At 41.6% G+C, this 15679-nt stretch overlaps 1 protein-coding gene across 2 annotated transcripts; it reads right to left on the minus strand.

Moving 5' to 3' along the window:
* Window positions 1-9785: 9785 nt before the first annotated feature.
* LOC135237494 (neurofilament light polypeptide-like) lies at window positions 9786-14813 on the minus strand. 2 transcript variants are annotated; one of them, XM_064304671.1, is made up of 4 exons: window positions 13241-14813; window positions 13004-13085; window positions 11953-12298; window positions 9786-10677 (listed from the first exon to the last, which is right to left on the minus strand). In XM_064304671.1, exons 2-4 carry the CDS (start codon window positions 13025-13027, stop codon window positions 10667-10669), a joined length of 381 nt encoding a protein of 126 aa, XP_064160741.1. In that variant the 5' UTR covers window positions 13028-13085; window positions 13241-14813; the 3' UTR covers window positions 9786-10666. The 2 variants fall into 2 exon arrangements, with proteins under 2 accessions (XP_064160741.1, XP_064160732.1); XM_064304662.1 differs by having other exon boundaries at window positions 13004-14813.
* Window positions 14814-15679: the final 866 nt, after the last annotated feature.

The following is a 15679-nucleotide window of genomic DNA, read 5'->3' on the forward strand; positions in this document are numbered from 1 at the left end:
TTATTATGATTTCAACACATAATTATTGCAAATATATAAAGTCATTAACAAATCTATAAATGTATTCAAAGTCTCTATCAAAGTATGTCCAGGTGATTAAAATATGTTATCAAAAAAAAAAATATCTTTCCCTCACACACACATATGCAAGCACACCAGACCTGGGTCAAATACAAATATGTATTTGTATTTGAAAACATATGTAAATACATATGTACAATTCTATCTTTCACATTTTGTAAGGTTAGACATTGATAAAATAGAATTTAGCCGTGCATATTCACTACCACTTAACATTTTGTAATGAAAATACTCAGTATTTGTAAAGATGTATTTCAAAAAATGAATAAAAAAGTATTTAAAAGTAATTAATTAACACACACACACACCCACACACACGACACACACACACACACACAGACATGGTAACCTCACCATCCAAGTCTATTTTCAGAATCAGCTTGTTTCCCCTTCCTATGGGTAGCAGCAGGGTAAAAAGAGGGAGCCAGAAACGATTGAAGGAAAGGCTACGTACCAACTAACTGCGCGATGTTAACTCTGCAGTCAGTACATAGTGGCTGAGTGAAAATCTGATAGGTCGAGTCAACCAGTAATCATGTGCACACGCGCCTTACCTTAGCTTCACGCGCTTGTAGATCCCCCTACGTCAGCTGGTCGCATGTACGGCATGACGCGCTCGCATGCTAAGTGCATGTAGCCAGAGCCATGGTCTCTGTTCCTCGTCCGTGCTATTTAGGGCCCCAGGCTAGCATTCTCAGCCATGCCCAGTATGGTATAACAGTGAACAGGCTGTGCTCTTTCTGTGCCGCGCACGCGCACGTTTCGTTTACCTCGTTTTCGTACGGGCTTTGTCTCGGTGCTTTTTTTTGTTTTGTTTTTTTTCGGAGCATCGCACACCCCCGTCGCCATTTTGACTGCGCTTACAACGTGACTGGCGTGTGCCCTCACAAGGTGTTTCGCAGAATTTTGTTCCTGTCGTGTGTCAGGACGCTCCTTCTGTAGACACACTGCACACCATCTGGCTGTGTACATTTCGTTTCAACCCCATGGTTTATAAAAAGTTTTATTTTTATTTTGCGTGAGCATCCGATTGTGTATTAGTGTGTAACATCACACTCAACTGCTTTGTTAGTCGTTGCTTGCCTCCCTCCCTTCTCCCTTCAGGGAAAACCTCCTGTCTAGCGGAACCAGTCCTAACAGTGGATTCCATAAGGGGACACCAGTGGTCTTTTCTAGTCCAGATAGCAGGAGCAGTGTGCTGACGGTGTCGTTGTGTGTAATCTGTCCTGTGAACAAGGGCGGCCTAATCCAATAAGCATATCCTTAATCCTTAATCCCCCCCAAAACGCACACATACACACACACAACACACACACAGGTACACACACAATTTATGAAGATGAAGGTCCATCTAACAGAAAGCACTCAATATAAGAGAAAAAACTGTATCAACAGATGACATCCCCGAATATGTTTCATGTTTTTATTTTATATCTTGGTCTTAAAATACGAGTTAAGTTTACGCAGTGCTTAACAAGCACTCAATAAGTCTTTAGAATTTATTAACCCTGGTATTTTTAAGTTTTCTGAATGGCCCTCTTTGTTTACTCTGTGAGTGAGTTTCTGTACCCGAAAACAAGGAAAACACCTGCCAGCCTATTCATGCAGAAATCTGCTCATTTTACCCAGGACGCTTTTAACTTCACCATCTTTAAAATGGCAGTGATGGGGGGGGGGATCCTTGAGTGTTCCATTGAAGCATGCTTGCTCATGACCTCCAGTACTAGACACCCCACCCACTGCTCCCTTGCCTGTCAACCCATAAGGTTTACTTGTATAAATAAATAAATAAATAAATAAACAAATAAATAAATAAATTATAATGGTGCAATACAGTTTAAACCAAGAGATAAGCCACAACAGTAAACAATGCCTTGAGGTAAAATGTTGATTTTAAATGAATGATTTCTTGTGTTTGCCGGCACACTGTAATAGCTAGCTAAAATATTAGCAACACGAACATCAGTTTGCCTGCAATTCAGACAGAAGCTTTTGCCAACTGTAGCTTGTTAGCAAGTCAGAAGCTTTTCACATTGCTGTTTTAGCTGAGCTTGTTAACAGGCTGCAAATATTAGCATGCAAGTCCATACAGTTTTTTGTTCATGTATTCATGTGGTTTAAAGGGCTTTCAAATATGGGAAGTCATCTCAAAGGGTCAGACAAACCTTGGGGTTATTTTCTACTTTTAACTTGTCCAGTCATGCTATTGAGAACTTCGGAAATTTTAGCAAAAAATCAGTTTTGTCTTTTGAGTACGGTATACTGAAAGAATTTTACATGCCTTTTTTCATCTGGAGGGTGGTGGTGGAGGGGAGGTGTTCATCTAGCAATTTTATTAAATATATGCAACTGTCAATATATCCTCAGTTGTTCTGCTAACTGCATTTTTTGAATGCTGTCACCTCTGTGTACCACTGTTCAGTTTTGCCTCCTGTATCCATATGAATAGGCTGTGAGTGGCAAAGAAAAACAAAACCTAGACTTCAACTTCTTTTTTTTGTCCACCTTCTCCCTTAAAAATCAAACATCACAAAAATTGAAATGTGGGAAAAAAAAACCCTTTTAGTAACAATTCATTTTAATAATATATTTTACAGTGCATTTCTAGATTGCAGAAATTCAAGCTTTCATTCACACAAATACAGTTTATCTCAATAGAAATTTTTCTTCCTGAATGCATGCACATAAGTCGCTTCGTATCTGAATTCAGCTTTCCTTGAACAATGAGGAAAACTCTAAACAACAGCAAGCTTAGATTTGAAATCCATCATCGCTCAAGTGTAATGGCTGTGAACATAAGATTCTTTAACATAAATATATTTCTGAGGTTTTTTATTGCTTAATAAGTTGTGTTTTTTTTCTTCCCCTAAGCGCGTCATGCTCTGTACACACAGAACTCATTTGTTTTGTACCACTTCCAAAAGAGGTGTGAAACGCCAGGCCTGGAGGGTTGTAGTGGGGCTGTAGTGGGGCGACATAGCTCAGGAGGTAAGAGCGGTCGACTGGCAGTCGGAGGGTTTCCGGTTCAATCCCCCGCCCTGGGCGTGTCGAAGTGTCCCTGAGCAAGACAGCTAACCCCTAGTTGCTCCCAACGAGCTGATTGGTACAGTACCTTGCATGGCAGCCTTTCACAGTTGGTGTGTGAGTGTGTGTATGAATGGGTGAATGAGAGGCATCAATTGTAAAGCGCTTTGGATAAAAGTGCTATATAAATGCAGTCCATTTACCATTTAGTGTCTGCGGTTACTGATGGCCTCCCTGCAATCAGCAAACAATTAAGGCTTTGAGAACAAGGAGTGTATGGACACTTAAGCCAATCAAAGACTTCGATTGATCACTCGTGCTGAAACACACCGAACACCAGCACACACTGCGACCGTCCAGGACTGAAGTGTGACTTCCCTGGCTTAGAATCTCCAGTTTTGTCACTTTTGGCCCATTCGGGATATTTGTCTCCCTCTAGTGGACTTTACTCCCATTGCCTTGAGAAACAAGCGAACACTTTTGCTATGGTTTATTTAATTACAGTTTTTTACGACTCATTTTGCACAGCAGAATTTCAACGTACAAAACTCAAAATGCAAAATGCCAAACTGACTTTCATAATTCATACTCTAAGACACTGCATCCTATTCTGACATACAAGGTGTAAAACTGTTAACGCAAAGTGCTAAACTGACTTGCAGAATTCTCACCTTAAGACACTACATCCTGTGCTGACATACAAAGTGCAAAACAAAAAAAAAAAAAGACAATCGGTAAGTCAATATGCGTAATTTACTGTACAGTCACTGTATATTGAAATTACAGTAATTGCAACATTGATTTTGCTGTCTGTGATACAGTATATTTCATAAATACTAAAGTGTGGGTGTGAATTATCTTTGTTGTAATTGTTATCTTTATTGTACTTCAGAACTGAAAAAGCACCACCAGGTGGAGGACGTGGCCGTCTTCTCTCTGCCCAGAAGGAAAGGGCACTAGCAGACATGGCGGTTCAAAGAAATGACATACGGATCAAGAAAATCCAAAAAAACATTCTGGCAGATAACGGAATCTTCCAAAACATCCACTCAATCAGCCTAACAACAATTGGGCAAATTTTGAAAAAGAAACAAATCACAATGAAACAAATTTACTTGGTGCCTTTGCTAAGGAATGAAGATAGAGCGAAGGCTTTGAGGGTGGAATATGTTCAGGTATGTGTACAGCAATGTTGCAATGCTACAGTAGCGAATTCTTTAGCGACCCATCCTCTATAAATGTGTGGACTGGTTGACATTATGCCCTAGACATCACATTAGGATTATGTTCGTATGTAAGTAGGCCTGCCCATTGGTCTCAAGGGCCAGATCTAGGAAAACTAGGCACGTGCCTAGGGTCCAATTTCGCCAGGGGGCCCATTCAGCGCTGTCAGGCCTTGCGTGCGCCCCTCCCCTTTTGTTTTCACCTGTCTGTGTATTTGCCCTTGTTGGCCGGGGTGCTGCGTGCTGTTGGGAGTAGCAATCCTGACTGCATGCAGCTGTTTGTAGATCTTAAGAGGGCAAGGATAATGGGCGTTCACTCTCTCTCTCCACCAGCTGGAAGCCTGACTGCCACAAACGCTGCTGCACTTTTTCCCCCGTACACATTTTTATGCTTTAGTTAGCACACCCAAACACTTCAGGCACCCAACACCTCCATGCACACTAATTACTGACGCTGGTGTAGTTAGTTTGATTTTGTTATTTTTTTCAATAAACACTTGTTATTTCCTTCCACCAAAGTCTGGTGTCCGTTTCATGTGTCGGTCCTTGAGCCGGGTCGTCACATGAATTTGGGGCTCGTCCGGGATTGTTTGTGGATTGCAAACGTATCCCTTTTTGATATTTAATTAGCATGGGTAAAGTGTTATCTCATAAAAAACACGTTTTCAACGTACAAAAATGCCAAGTTACTAAAAAGTATTGATATCAAAATGACGCCAAGTTACGATACTACAAACAATATAGGCTATCTTGCCTCACCAAAATGACATAAGATGTATCTCAAAGCAATGCTACCCAATATTTCCTCAGTTCTTTCAAGTCACTTGGCCCTGTGTATAAGCATGCACTACATGAACAAGCCAAATATATGTGTGGATGGCTCTCTCACAGTGAAGATTGATTGAATAGGTGTGTGTATGTCCAATTTGTATTGGTATGTAGGCCTATGTATTTCGCTGCCCAGGCTTTCTGTTGCGTGAATGATAGTATGTTTCTTGGTACAAGTGTGTTCGTGAATGTGAATGTAAGATGCTGCCAGGGAAATGTCCCCATGCGGATAAAGAAGTTCTCTATGTATGTATGTACAATATGTGTTTTACATGCAGTATTTATTGTACGTAGCAAATATACAATAACTTGCACATGTACTCAAATTCAGTTCAGAAGCAAGTATAAACATGTTTTCTGGAGAAGTGTGCTTCCTGTCGTTGCTCAGCAGCAGTTCTGTACATAAATGAATTTATACATTAATTTCAATGTACAATGTTCAATGTGTTCCATGAGGCAATTCAAAATATTTGTCTCTTTGATCTGACAGAAAGTTTGCATGACATTGTGAAATGGTAAGATTAGAAAACACAGGGCCAAGTGACTTGAAAGAACTGAGGAAATATTGGGTAGCATTGCTTTGAGATACATCTTATGTCATTTTGGTGAGGCAAGATAGCCTATATTGTTTGTAGTATCGTAACTTGGCGTCATTTTGATATCAATACTTTTTAGTAACTTGGCATTTTTGTACGTTGAAAACGTGTTTTTTATGAGATATCAGTTCTTTTTGCAAAGCGTTTTATTATGAGAGTGAGAAATGCGACCCTGCAAGAAACGGTTGTGGATTATGGCTATCGTTATGTGAATCTGTACAGTCTGATGAGCGTGTACCGTTCAGCAGTTTCGGTTTGCTATATATGTAAAACAGTGGCTGTGAGAAAGGATGCAGTGGCGTAAGCGTAAACGCATCAGAAACGCAGATGGAATATGGTATGTACTCACGGATTTGACGTCCATCCAACGAGCCTTGACTGACAAAGTAATCAACACGCCCGTAGAATTATAACTCCCTAGGTCGCAACTTGTGTAGCCTTCTGTCCTGCTCCGTTGCCTGTTATTTCGTGGAGATGCACTATTAGTGTTTGTAAGGTTTATCCTTCTGTCCTGCTCCATTGTCTGTTATTTCGTGGAGATGCACTTTTAGTGTTTGTAAGGTTTATAAGGCATTTTGATAGGCTAATCTGCAGGTAGGAATCCTCTTAGCCGTTTTGCTAAACTAGAACCGGAAAACATGATAGTGGAGAATAGGAGCAGACGCATATGTCCCAGCAGGCTTTGCGTATGAGAGAATAACAACAGTGTGAGAGAAATTAAAATGAAATTACGAAATTCCGTAGTTGAAACAATATGTTTTTAGCAGAATGGGCATGTAGGTGAAGGTTGGCATGATCACGGAGTATAGTGCGAAGTAAATGGAGTGACCATGAGCGAGCTTATATTCCTTATCAAATGGTATATATAACAGTCGGTATTAAACATCAGTTGTTGAAGTGGAGGGTCAAATAACATTGCACACATTATTTACCTGTAATGTAATCTATTGCACGAATGTGTTTTTCTCATGTTCAGTGCTAGTAGTTATACTTATGAGTGAATCATGATTTTAAATGTAATGTTTTAATGCGGAGTTGCAGAACGTACATACGTAGTAATTGTGTGTAGCCTATGTGGCTGGATAGAGAACAGGGTGAGGTAACATGAATCTAGAAACGTGGCGTTTGCTGATATTAAGGTTTTGTACGGTAGCCAAGTGAAGAAATATAGTTAGTAGAAATGGCACAGTGGTGAACCGGTGTAACTTTTAAATAAAAGGAATACATTTGCGTCATGAAATGCATATGGGTGGCCGTGAGTGAGTGAGGTTTACCAGTCTGTGACTTCGTTAGCTAATGCCATAGCTATGCAATGCGTGAAATATCATTAGCGAACCTGCCGGTGGTTTTAAAGAAGAACACAAGCCAGTAAGCACAGAAGAGCTTCCGTTGAATCCATATGGCTTAGCAATATTGTAGCCGGTCAATAACTGGACGTACAGACGGTAAGTCATAATGCATATATCTTAGCAATATTGTAGCCGGTTAATAACTGAACGGTGAACGGCGGGTAGATATGGTGCAAAAGCAATAATTAAGAAGTAGTAGACAATTATTAGTGAGAGTCGAAGCAAGTTAAAGAAACGGGTTCCAAGCTGGGCTTGAACATTCGACCCAGTGTTCCTAAGCCTGTAACCTTACCCACTAGGCCACAGATGGATTAGCTGTTCAACCTGCGGAGTTGCGGAATGTACATAAGTACTAATTGTTTGTAGCGTATGTGGGTAGATAGAGAACAGGGCGAGGTAACAGGAATGTAGAAACGTGGCGTTTGCTGATATTAACGTTTTGTACGGTAGCCAAGTGAAGAAATATAGTTAGTAGAAATGGCACAGTGGTGAACTGGTGTAACTTTTAAATAAAAGGAATACATTTGCGTCATGAAATGCATATGGGTGGCCGTGAGTGAGTGAGGTTTACCAGTCTGTGACTTCGTTAGCTAATGCCATAGCTATGCAATGCGTGAAATATCATTAGCGAACCTGCCGGTGGTTTTAAAGAAGAACACAAGCCAGTAAGCACAGAAGAGCTTCCGTTGAATCCATATGGCTTAGCAATATTGTAGCCGGTCAATAACTGAACCTACAGACGGTAAGTCATAATGCATATATCTTAGCAATATTGTAGCCGGTTAATAACTGAACGGTAAACGGCGGGTAGAAATGGTGCAAAAGCAATAATTAAGAAGTAGTAGACAATTATTAGTGAGGATCGAAGCAGGTTAAAGAAACGTGTTTCAAACTGGGCTTGAACATACGACCCAGTGTCCCCAAGCCTGTAACCTTACCCACTAGGCCACGGATAGATTAGCTGTTCAAATTGCGGAGTTGCAGAATGTACATAAGTAGTAATTGTTTGTAGCGTATGTGGCTAGATAGAGAACAGAGCGAGGTAACATGAATGTAGAAATAGAAACGTGGCGTTTGCTGATATGAAAGTTTTGTACGGTAGCCAAGTGAAGAAATATAGTTACTAGAAATGGCACATTGGTGAACTGGTGTAACTTTTTAATGAAAGGAATACATTTGCCGTGACTTCGTTAGCTAATGCCATAGCTATGCAATGCGTGAAATATCATTAGCAAACCTGCCGGTGGTTTTAAAGAACACAGGCCAGTAAGCACAGAAGAGCTCCCATTGAATCCATGTGGCTTAGCAATATTGTAGCCGGTTAATAACTGAACGGTGAACGGCGGGTAAATATGGTGCAAAAGCAACAATTGATAAGTAGGCTAGTAGACAATTATTAGTGAGGGTTGAAGCAGGTTAAAGAAACGTGTTCTAAGCTGGGCTTGAACCTACGACCCCATGTTCCCAAGACTGTAACCTTACCCACTAGGCCACAGGCGCAAAGCTGTTTGAACGGGAAATGTTTCAGAATAAAAATGTATGGGTATTTTGCGTGTGTATGCGCGTTTTTGATTGGGTCGTGTAGGGCAGATTTGGCTGGTGTCAGTGAAATGTCCAATGGGGAGACATGTTGTTAGTGGGATAGGCGGCAGGAAAAATAAGAATGAGAAGAAGAAGAATAAGAAGAAGAAAGAGAAGAAGAAGAAGAAGAAGGAGAAAACGCAAAATCCCCTTAGTTTGGGGCTTTATTGTGTGGACATGTGAAGTTGTTTATGAATTCTGTCTGTTGAAATGGGGTCAGAATGTACAGAATTTAATGTTTTTAAGGGCTGAGTGTCTGTGGCTGTTGTGGTTATTTCTGTGGGGAACCCTGAAAAGTGCCAAACTCTCGGTGCTGTATAGGTATGGGGGCATGCCCCCGCCAAGGCGTAACTTGGCGGGATGGCATACCTGCCATCCCAATAATCGGTTTGCCGTGTGGCTCTCTCGATTCGCATTAAGCAGAGCTAGTGTTTGCTTCCTGGTTTGTATGTAGGCGCGGTTGTGCGCTGGCGTTCTGGCCTATCAGTGGCGAGCGTGGTACAGGAAGTGTTGGTGAGCTGTTTATGTGCTTGCCTTGTGCAGACCAGCAAGTGCGGGTCTGTTTGGATAGCCTTTTTGAAGGAATAACGTAATTGAGTTGAATTGCTGTAACGTTGAGCTTGAGTTAGGCTATATTAAAACATTTCTTTTGACACACGTGGCATTGTGTTTGTTTTAGAAGGAGCTTGGTTGAAGTAAAAAGCCTTCTAAATTGTTACGCCGTTGAGCGTACGGGTGGAGATAATAACTGAACTGTGTTTTCGTTATAGCACTGAGTTTTTTTTTTTTCTGCTTCTGTGCTGCGGTCGCCGATTGAGGAACATGGTGGTTTTCACTCTAAGCGCTGTCTTGCCAACGAAGACATCAGATACAACGTAGACGAAATTCTGTGGCCAAATATAGCGGAGAGGTAAAATGCTGCTTAAGCTGTTTTTGCTTTACTGTACAATACAGTTGTGTTTACATTACTGCATTACTGTATGGTTTTTCTTTAATGATTAAACTTCATATAATCTAATCTAATATTTTGTTTGTCTTTCATAAAAACACAAGCGCTATACTGCAGTCTATCACAGGGGATGCTTGCTGTACATAATTTCAAGTACACTGACACTGGTATTTTTATTTTGCATGCTATATTACATTTTGAACCCAAAATGAACAGTACAGCACTCTGTGTTAAGAGTTTTGCACATTGAAACTCTGGTGCAAAATGAGTCAAAGCAATCGTAAAAAAACTGTAATTGAATACGTGAGCACAATAGCGGTCATCGATTAAACTAAAAACATTTTTTTTTACTTTAAAGAAACCTAATATGAACCTAGACAGTTAATCAGAATTTGATTATTTTTTAACAGTAACAGTTAACCTGTACAGTTAAACAAATGTTCAATGTCAAACCAGCAAATACATTTTATCCCTTTTTGACAACATAAATCCTGTTAGAGTAACACTTTTTACTGTACATAATTCAAATTGCTATGGAACAGAAGTCTATTTTTGTTTGTTCTTTCCTTATTTTACAGCAAAAAAAAAAACAAAAAAACACATACCTCATTTAGTCATGCCCTTATTTTATATACCCTTATATTATATAACTTCAAAAAGACTGCAAAAGGAATGCACTTGTGTTTAAGACATGTTCTCCCCCAGCTTTCTTTGCAAGACAGTAAAAGGTCCTTTCAGTCCAAAAAGTACAATTAACTTGGGTCAGAAAAACTTTGAAAAATAAACTTTCTTCATCATAAATGCATAATAAGCACAGTGCTTTGAATAAGTGGGGAAGAGAGAGAAAGTTTAACACATCACATAAAATCTCAGAAAATCTATCTGGATGGATAGATAGCAGTCCTGGTAAGATGAAACGTAGCTTTCTTTCATTTTCGGGTGAACTGCCCCTTTGAAACTGAACATTATTCTCATGTGGGTTTAGACCGAAGTTCACGTCGTTATCCATCTGTGAACGGGAGCCCTCTCTGATCTTCAGCCTTGCTCTGAAAAGAGAACAAAATTATCTGCACCTCAGTCTCATCCTCCTTTCTTACCTTAAGCCCTGTTCGTACGGCACTAGTATTACCTGGGGACCTCGTGATTAAGAAATTACCCCCCCCCCCCCCCCCTCCCCGTGCGGCGCATTAGCACGGGATAAGCGAAGTCTGTATTTTACTGACTTTATCATCCCGGATATGATTGAAAATGTCAAGGCTCTGCTCTGCGTAACGGTAAAATACGACCCCAAATCACCGAGATGCCGATTCGCACGGGACTAATATTACCACATGACCTCTGTGTTTGACGAAATATGGTAGGTAATTTGCGGTGGAATTTTTACTTTACAAATTACGGACATGGCAGATTCGCACGGGATTAAGATCACAGACGACCTCCGCAATTATTACAAGTTACCAGAGGTCCCCAGGTAATGCTAGTCCCGTGCGAATAGGGCTTTAGTCAAAAGACAGGCAGAACAATTTGGGTGGATAATCACAGAAAGGGGGATGACATTGTCAGCATTTGAAATACAGGCTGCTTCTATTCATCACAACCAGAACACACTCTTTGTTCAAAACTTTGAGCAGCATAACATACAAGCACTGCTGTTCTCGGTATGTTTTTTTTAACACACACATGATTTTGCCTTTATAACATTTTGTATAATCAATAAACTTTTGCATATACTTTAGACATAGATCCAGGAGCAAAGTACTGTACGTTGCATTATCCATCTCCGTACTGTCTATTCTATGTTTTTGTTACTTCCCCAATTAAAATGATCTCAGAAATGTCATCATTTTAAACCGCATCAGTTCGGCTAACCGGAACATCAGGGTGACATGCATTTTCATGCTATGACACAGTTGAGCTCAGTCATTCCCATGAGAAAGTTGATTACTTAAAAAAAAATGTGAGTGGTTGACAACACTAAAAGAATCAAACAATTTACGTATTACTAGCACTAAGACAACTGATTCTACTTATGAAGGTCTTGGTTGAAGGCCATGAATACTTAATCAGTTGAATCAGGTGTTGTAGTGCTGGGCTAAACCGAAAACCCATGGGGGCTCTTTTTCGGATAAGAATGGACACCCCGGGTCACCCAGTGTGGGACGGAGCCTGGACTTGCGAGCGGCCTACGGGTCTCTGCCTCTGTCACATGACCCGGCAAACTGCTGGAAGCATCGATTCTCTCTCTCTCTCTCTGTTCACCCCTTCCTCTCCCTAGCACCCCCAAACCTTCCCCTTTACTTATTTCATGTGAGGAGACTCACCCCCAGCGTCAGCGCACTCCTGCTGCACAGCCCCCAAATTTTCAGCGGCCCCCTCAACTCCCGCCGCCGCCGCCGCTGCCGCCTCTTCGCCCCCCTCCCCCTCTCCCTCTCCCTCTCCCTCTCCGCGGTCTCCGCCCCCCTTCCTCTCCTTCCGGATCTCCGCGTAGTCCGTGTCGGCGCCGGGCCCCGGCTCGTCCGCCGCCTCTCTCTTCTTCAGCTGGGAGACGTCGATGGTGGCGTAGTCCACGTCTGCGTTCGCCCCGCCCGCCGCCCCGCCCTCCCCCTGCTCTCCGCCGGCGTGCAGCGGCGCCTGCTCGTCCTCGGCCAATCCCGCTGAGCCGCTCCGCTGGGAGAACGAGAGGGGAAAACACCGGGCCGGGGTCACTGTCAGGTGACCTTCGCTGACCTGTCCCTGACCTGTTTTCTTTGGGTCACCCGGGGACAGACATTTTAATAAGGGGTGGCTCGCAGAAAACTTTTTCCCTGTTCCTTCATTCCCTGCAAATAGTGCAGTCGATGGAAAAAATTGCAGTATTTTAATTGGCTGGATGTCAAAGGCAAGTCTAAATCTAAACAGCAAGTTCCCGCCCCCCCTTACAATATTATGACCTACCTCAACACTTCCCATGACCCACTGAGGGGGGCAGTGTAGTATAATGGTTGGGGAACTGCCTAAGGTGCCTAACCTAAATTGCTTCAGTACATATCCAGCAGTATAAATGGATGCCACGTAGAAATGCCGTAAAGGGGAATTGCACTTTATAACACTTCTGCTTCTCATGACTGATATTGTCCTTCTAATGAATGTGTCGCCCTTCATTTTTCAATTTTTCAAATGAAGGGCGACACATTCCTTAGAAGGACAATATCAGTCATGAGAAGCAGAAGTGTTATAAAGTGCGATTCCCCTTTAAGTTGTATACGTTGCTCTGAATAAGGGCGTCTGCTAAACGCTGCTAATGTAATATAGGGGCCTACAGTTTGAGAATCACTGCTTTCCACAAGCTGTGCAAAGCTACAAAATGCTCCCCAAGGTATTGGGCAGCTTTACCTGTCGGTCGACGCTTGCCACCATGGTCAGGGCAGCTCCATGGTACTCCTTATCTTCGTCTCTCCGTTCTCGTCGTTTCCGTCTATGGCGAAACACATGGTCTGTTAAAAAACGGCTCTTCGGTCCGAAAAAAACATTTTGACATTCCTACCGTAACGTAACATTTGAAATGATGCCTTTGGTCACTCTGTGCTCTGTGAACTGAAACGAACTACTACTGCTCCATTCATACTGTACCGTGAGCACAATCCAATCACACAGCAACAGGCGGAGCAAACGATTGCAGAGAGGCCTGCTCCGGCAGCAAAAGTGATGCCATGTTTCAGCGTCAGGTACTCCTTCCACCACGTTTCTGTTCGTGAGAAAAACACAGTTTAGACCGACTATAGTCAGTTTATCTTAAATGAATGGAATACAATTTCTCTTGTCAATGTAAAATTTTACAAAGGCCTATGGCTTCAGCTGCTCTGGAATTTCCATAAGCTTCATGCATCCTTATTTATTTATTTATTTATTTATTTATTGTCTCTTCTCCACATGAACAGAAAAAGTTTATCACTTTAGTTAGAATATCAGTGTGAGGTAACAGATACACATTTTCATGTTATGATGCTGCAAAGCTCAGTCATTCCCATGAGAAAGTTGACGACTCCAAAAATGCAAATGGCCCCTTTACAGCAAAAGTGCTTTTAAAATCTATCATCAATTTCTCAGGTACTGTGCAAAAGATTTTCACGTAACTTGAAGAGCATTGAGGGTCGAGTTTTATTGATGTACTTTCTCGGAATTTGGTTAATTGTATTTCCACGTAACTAAAACATGATTAAATAACAGTTGACTGAGAGTAGATGTTTATGCACAATTTGCATACAAGCCGCATTTTATCATTAAATATCACATATACTTCCCTCAACTCCTCTGTGGCATGGCTCGGTTTGTGGGAGAGGTTCAGGGCAATCGAAAGACCACACCCACTGGTTAAGTAGACACGCGCACCTGGAGTGCATAATTAATTAGTCCAGGTATTGTCGAGTGTGCTCCCTTCCCAGTGTGCCGCTGTGACGGGGGAACTCCCGAATCGAGAGAGAGCTGCACCGTCTGTAAGAGCTGGAAAGCTGCTGTTGGGCTGTTTTGTTTATTTTCTCTTTTGTTATTTTAGTTTGTTGTGTTAATTTATTACTTTTTTTTTCACCTGGATCCCGTGGGGGTAAAAGGTGAAGTTGTTCTGTTTAATTTCTGTAGAATCGCGCACTCTCTCTCTACCTATTTAAAATAAAGACCGGTAAATATCGGAATTCCCATATCTCCCTGTGCCGAACTCTTCTGTCCACCAAAGGGGGTGTGTCGCAATGCGTGACACACTCCCCTTGACACGAAGTGTATGAAAGTTAGCATTGCCTTGCTGCAGTACTAGGAAAGGCATGAAGGCATGAGGTACAAGATGCGAATACGTATGCAAATGAACAAAAAAATATATTAAATGCTTGCACAGGACACCTGGGTTTAATTTTAAATGGGTCTGAACCATCACATCTGCCTCGTCATGAGCATCACGGTACCACTCAAATTTAAATGTGCGGACCCCAACACAAACAGGAGTCCTGTCCCAACACAGATTTAATAAAGTGATTGCGGGACAGTTTTATTATTTATTTATTCAGGAACATGGCTCCTAAGGCTGACCAGATGAGGCCACGCAGTCCCTCCCTGGTTTGACTGCTTTAAATGATATTTATCAAAATGCGTGAATATAAGTGTAAGAGATGGGAACACACGAGGATGACATCACTGGTTGCTATGCCAACAAGCAAACATAAGCCGCGTTTCCACCAAAATTACCCGGAACTTTCAGTCCCAGGAACTACTTTACCAGGAACTAAAAGGTTCCTTCAGCCAATGGTTGTCTGCGTTTCCACCGGGGTCTAAAGTACCGCGAAGATTAGGCAAATTAGCCCACTGACGTTGTCGTCGGTCCATCTGTCATATGATTTCTTCTGTAACCCCATACTACCACCGAAGTAGCCTACATTATTTTCTAATAACCGGGACAGCCCGGAGGGGTTTATTCCACTTATATACAACGGGTTACCAACAATGACTATATATGGTTACTTTTGTATTTATTGATTTTCATATATCCTCTCAAACACATTCATTAACAGCAGAAAACATGCACACGTTGTAAACAATTTGCTGTTTTATTACTTTCTCGTCGTCAATTCCATAGAGGCTAATTGCAAAATGACAAGAATAGAACGAAAACTCGGACCTGCATGAAAATGTAAATTAGTAGTGGTACAGCCACCGTTTGCTTTCCTTCGAAGTTACTGCTAGCCGAGCAGCGAAGTGTGCCCTCCAGATGCGAACCATGCACCATAAATGAGTCCATAGTCTTCCTGGTCTTTTCGTGGAATTGAAAAATGGCAGTAAAATTGAGTAAAATTACGGCAGTCTGAAAAAGCTAAAGCGAAGATTACTAGAATTAACCTGTTATTTTACCCGGATAAAAAGTGCGGAAGGTGATTTCCAGTTTGCTTGTACTGTATCGCCAATGTTAATTATGCAGAACTACCGCATACCTCACATAACTGTATCAAACGTTTTGAGTCAATTACAACGGGCTAACAAAGAAAATCTGGAAGAAAATTTTCAGCAACCGAATTAATCCGTTTGAAT

Source organism: Anguilla rostrata, chromosome 1 (assembly GCF_018555375.3).
Source record: "Anguilla rostrata isolate EN2019 chromosome 1, ASM1855537v3, whole genome shotgun sequence".
Classification (NCBI taxonomy): domain Eukaryota; kingdom Metazoa; phylum Chordata; class Actinopteri; order Anguilliformes; family Anguillidae; genus Anguilla; species Anguilla rostrata.

What these genes read in the sequence shown, in the direction of transcription:
- LOC135237494 (XM_064304671.1), bottom strand. Translation starts at nt 13,027, where the DNA reads ATGGTGGCAAGCGTCGACCGACAG. An exon ending in TGGCAAGCGTCGACCGACAG is followed by an intron (nt 12,299 to 13,003) that starts GTAAAGCTGCCC and finishes TCGTTCTCCCAG; the next exon opens with CGGAGCGGCTCAGCGGGATT.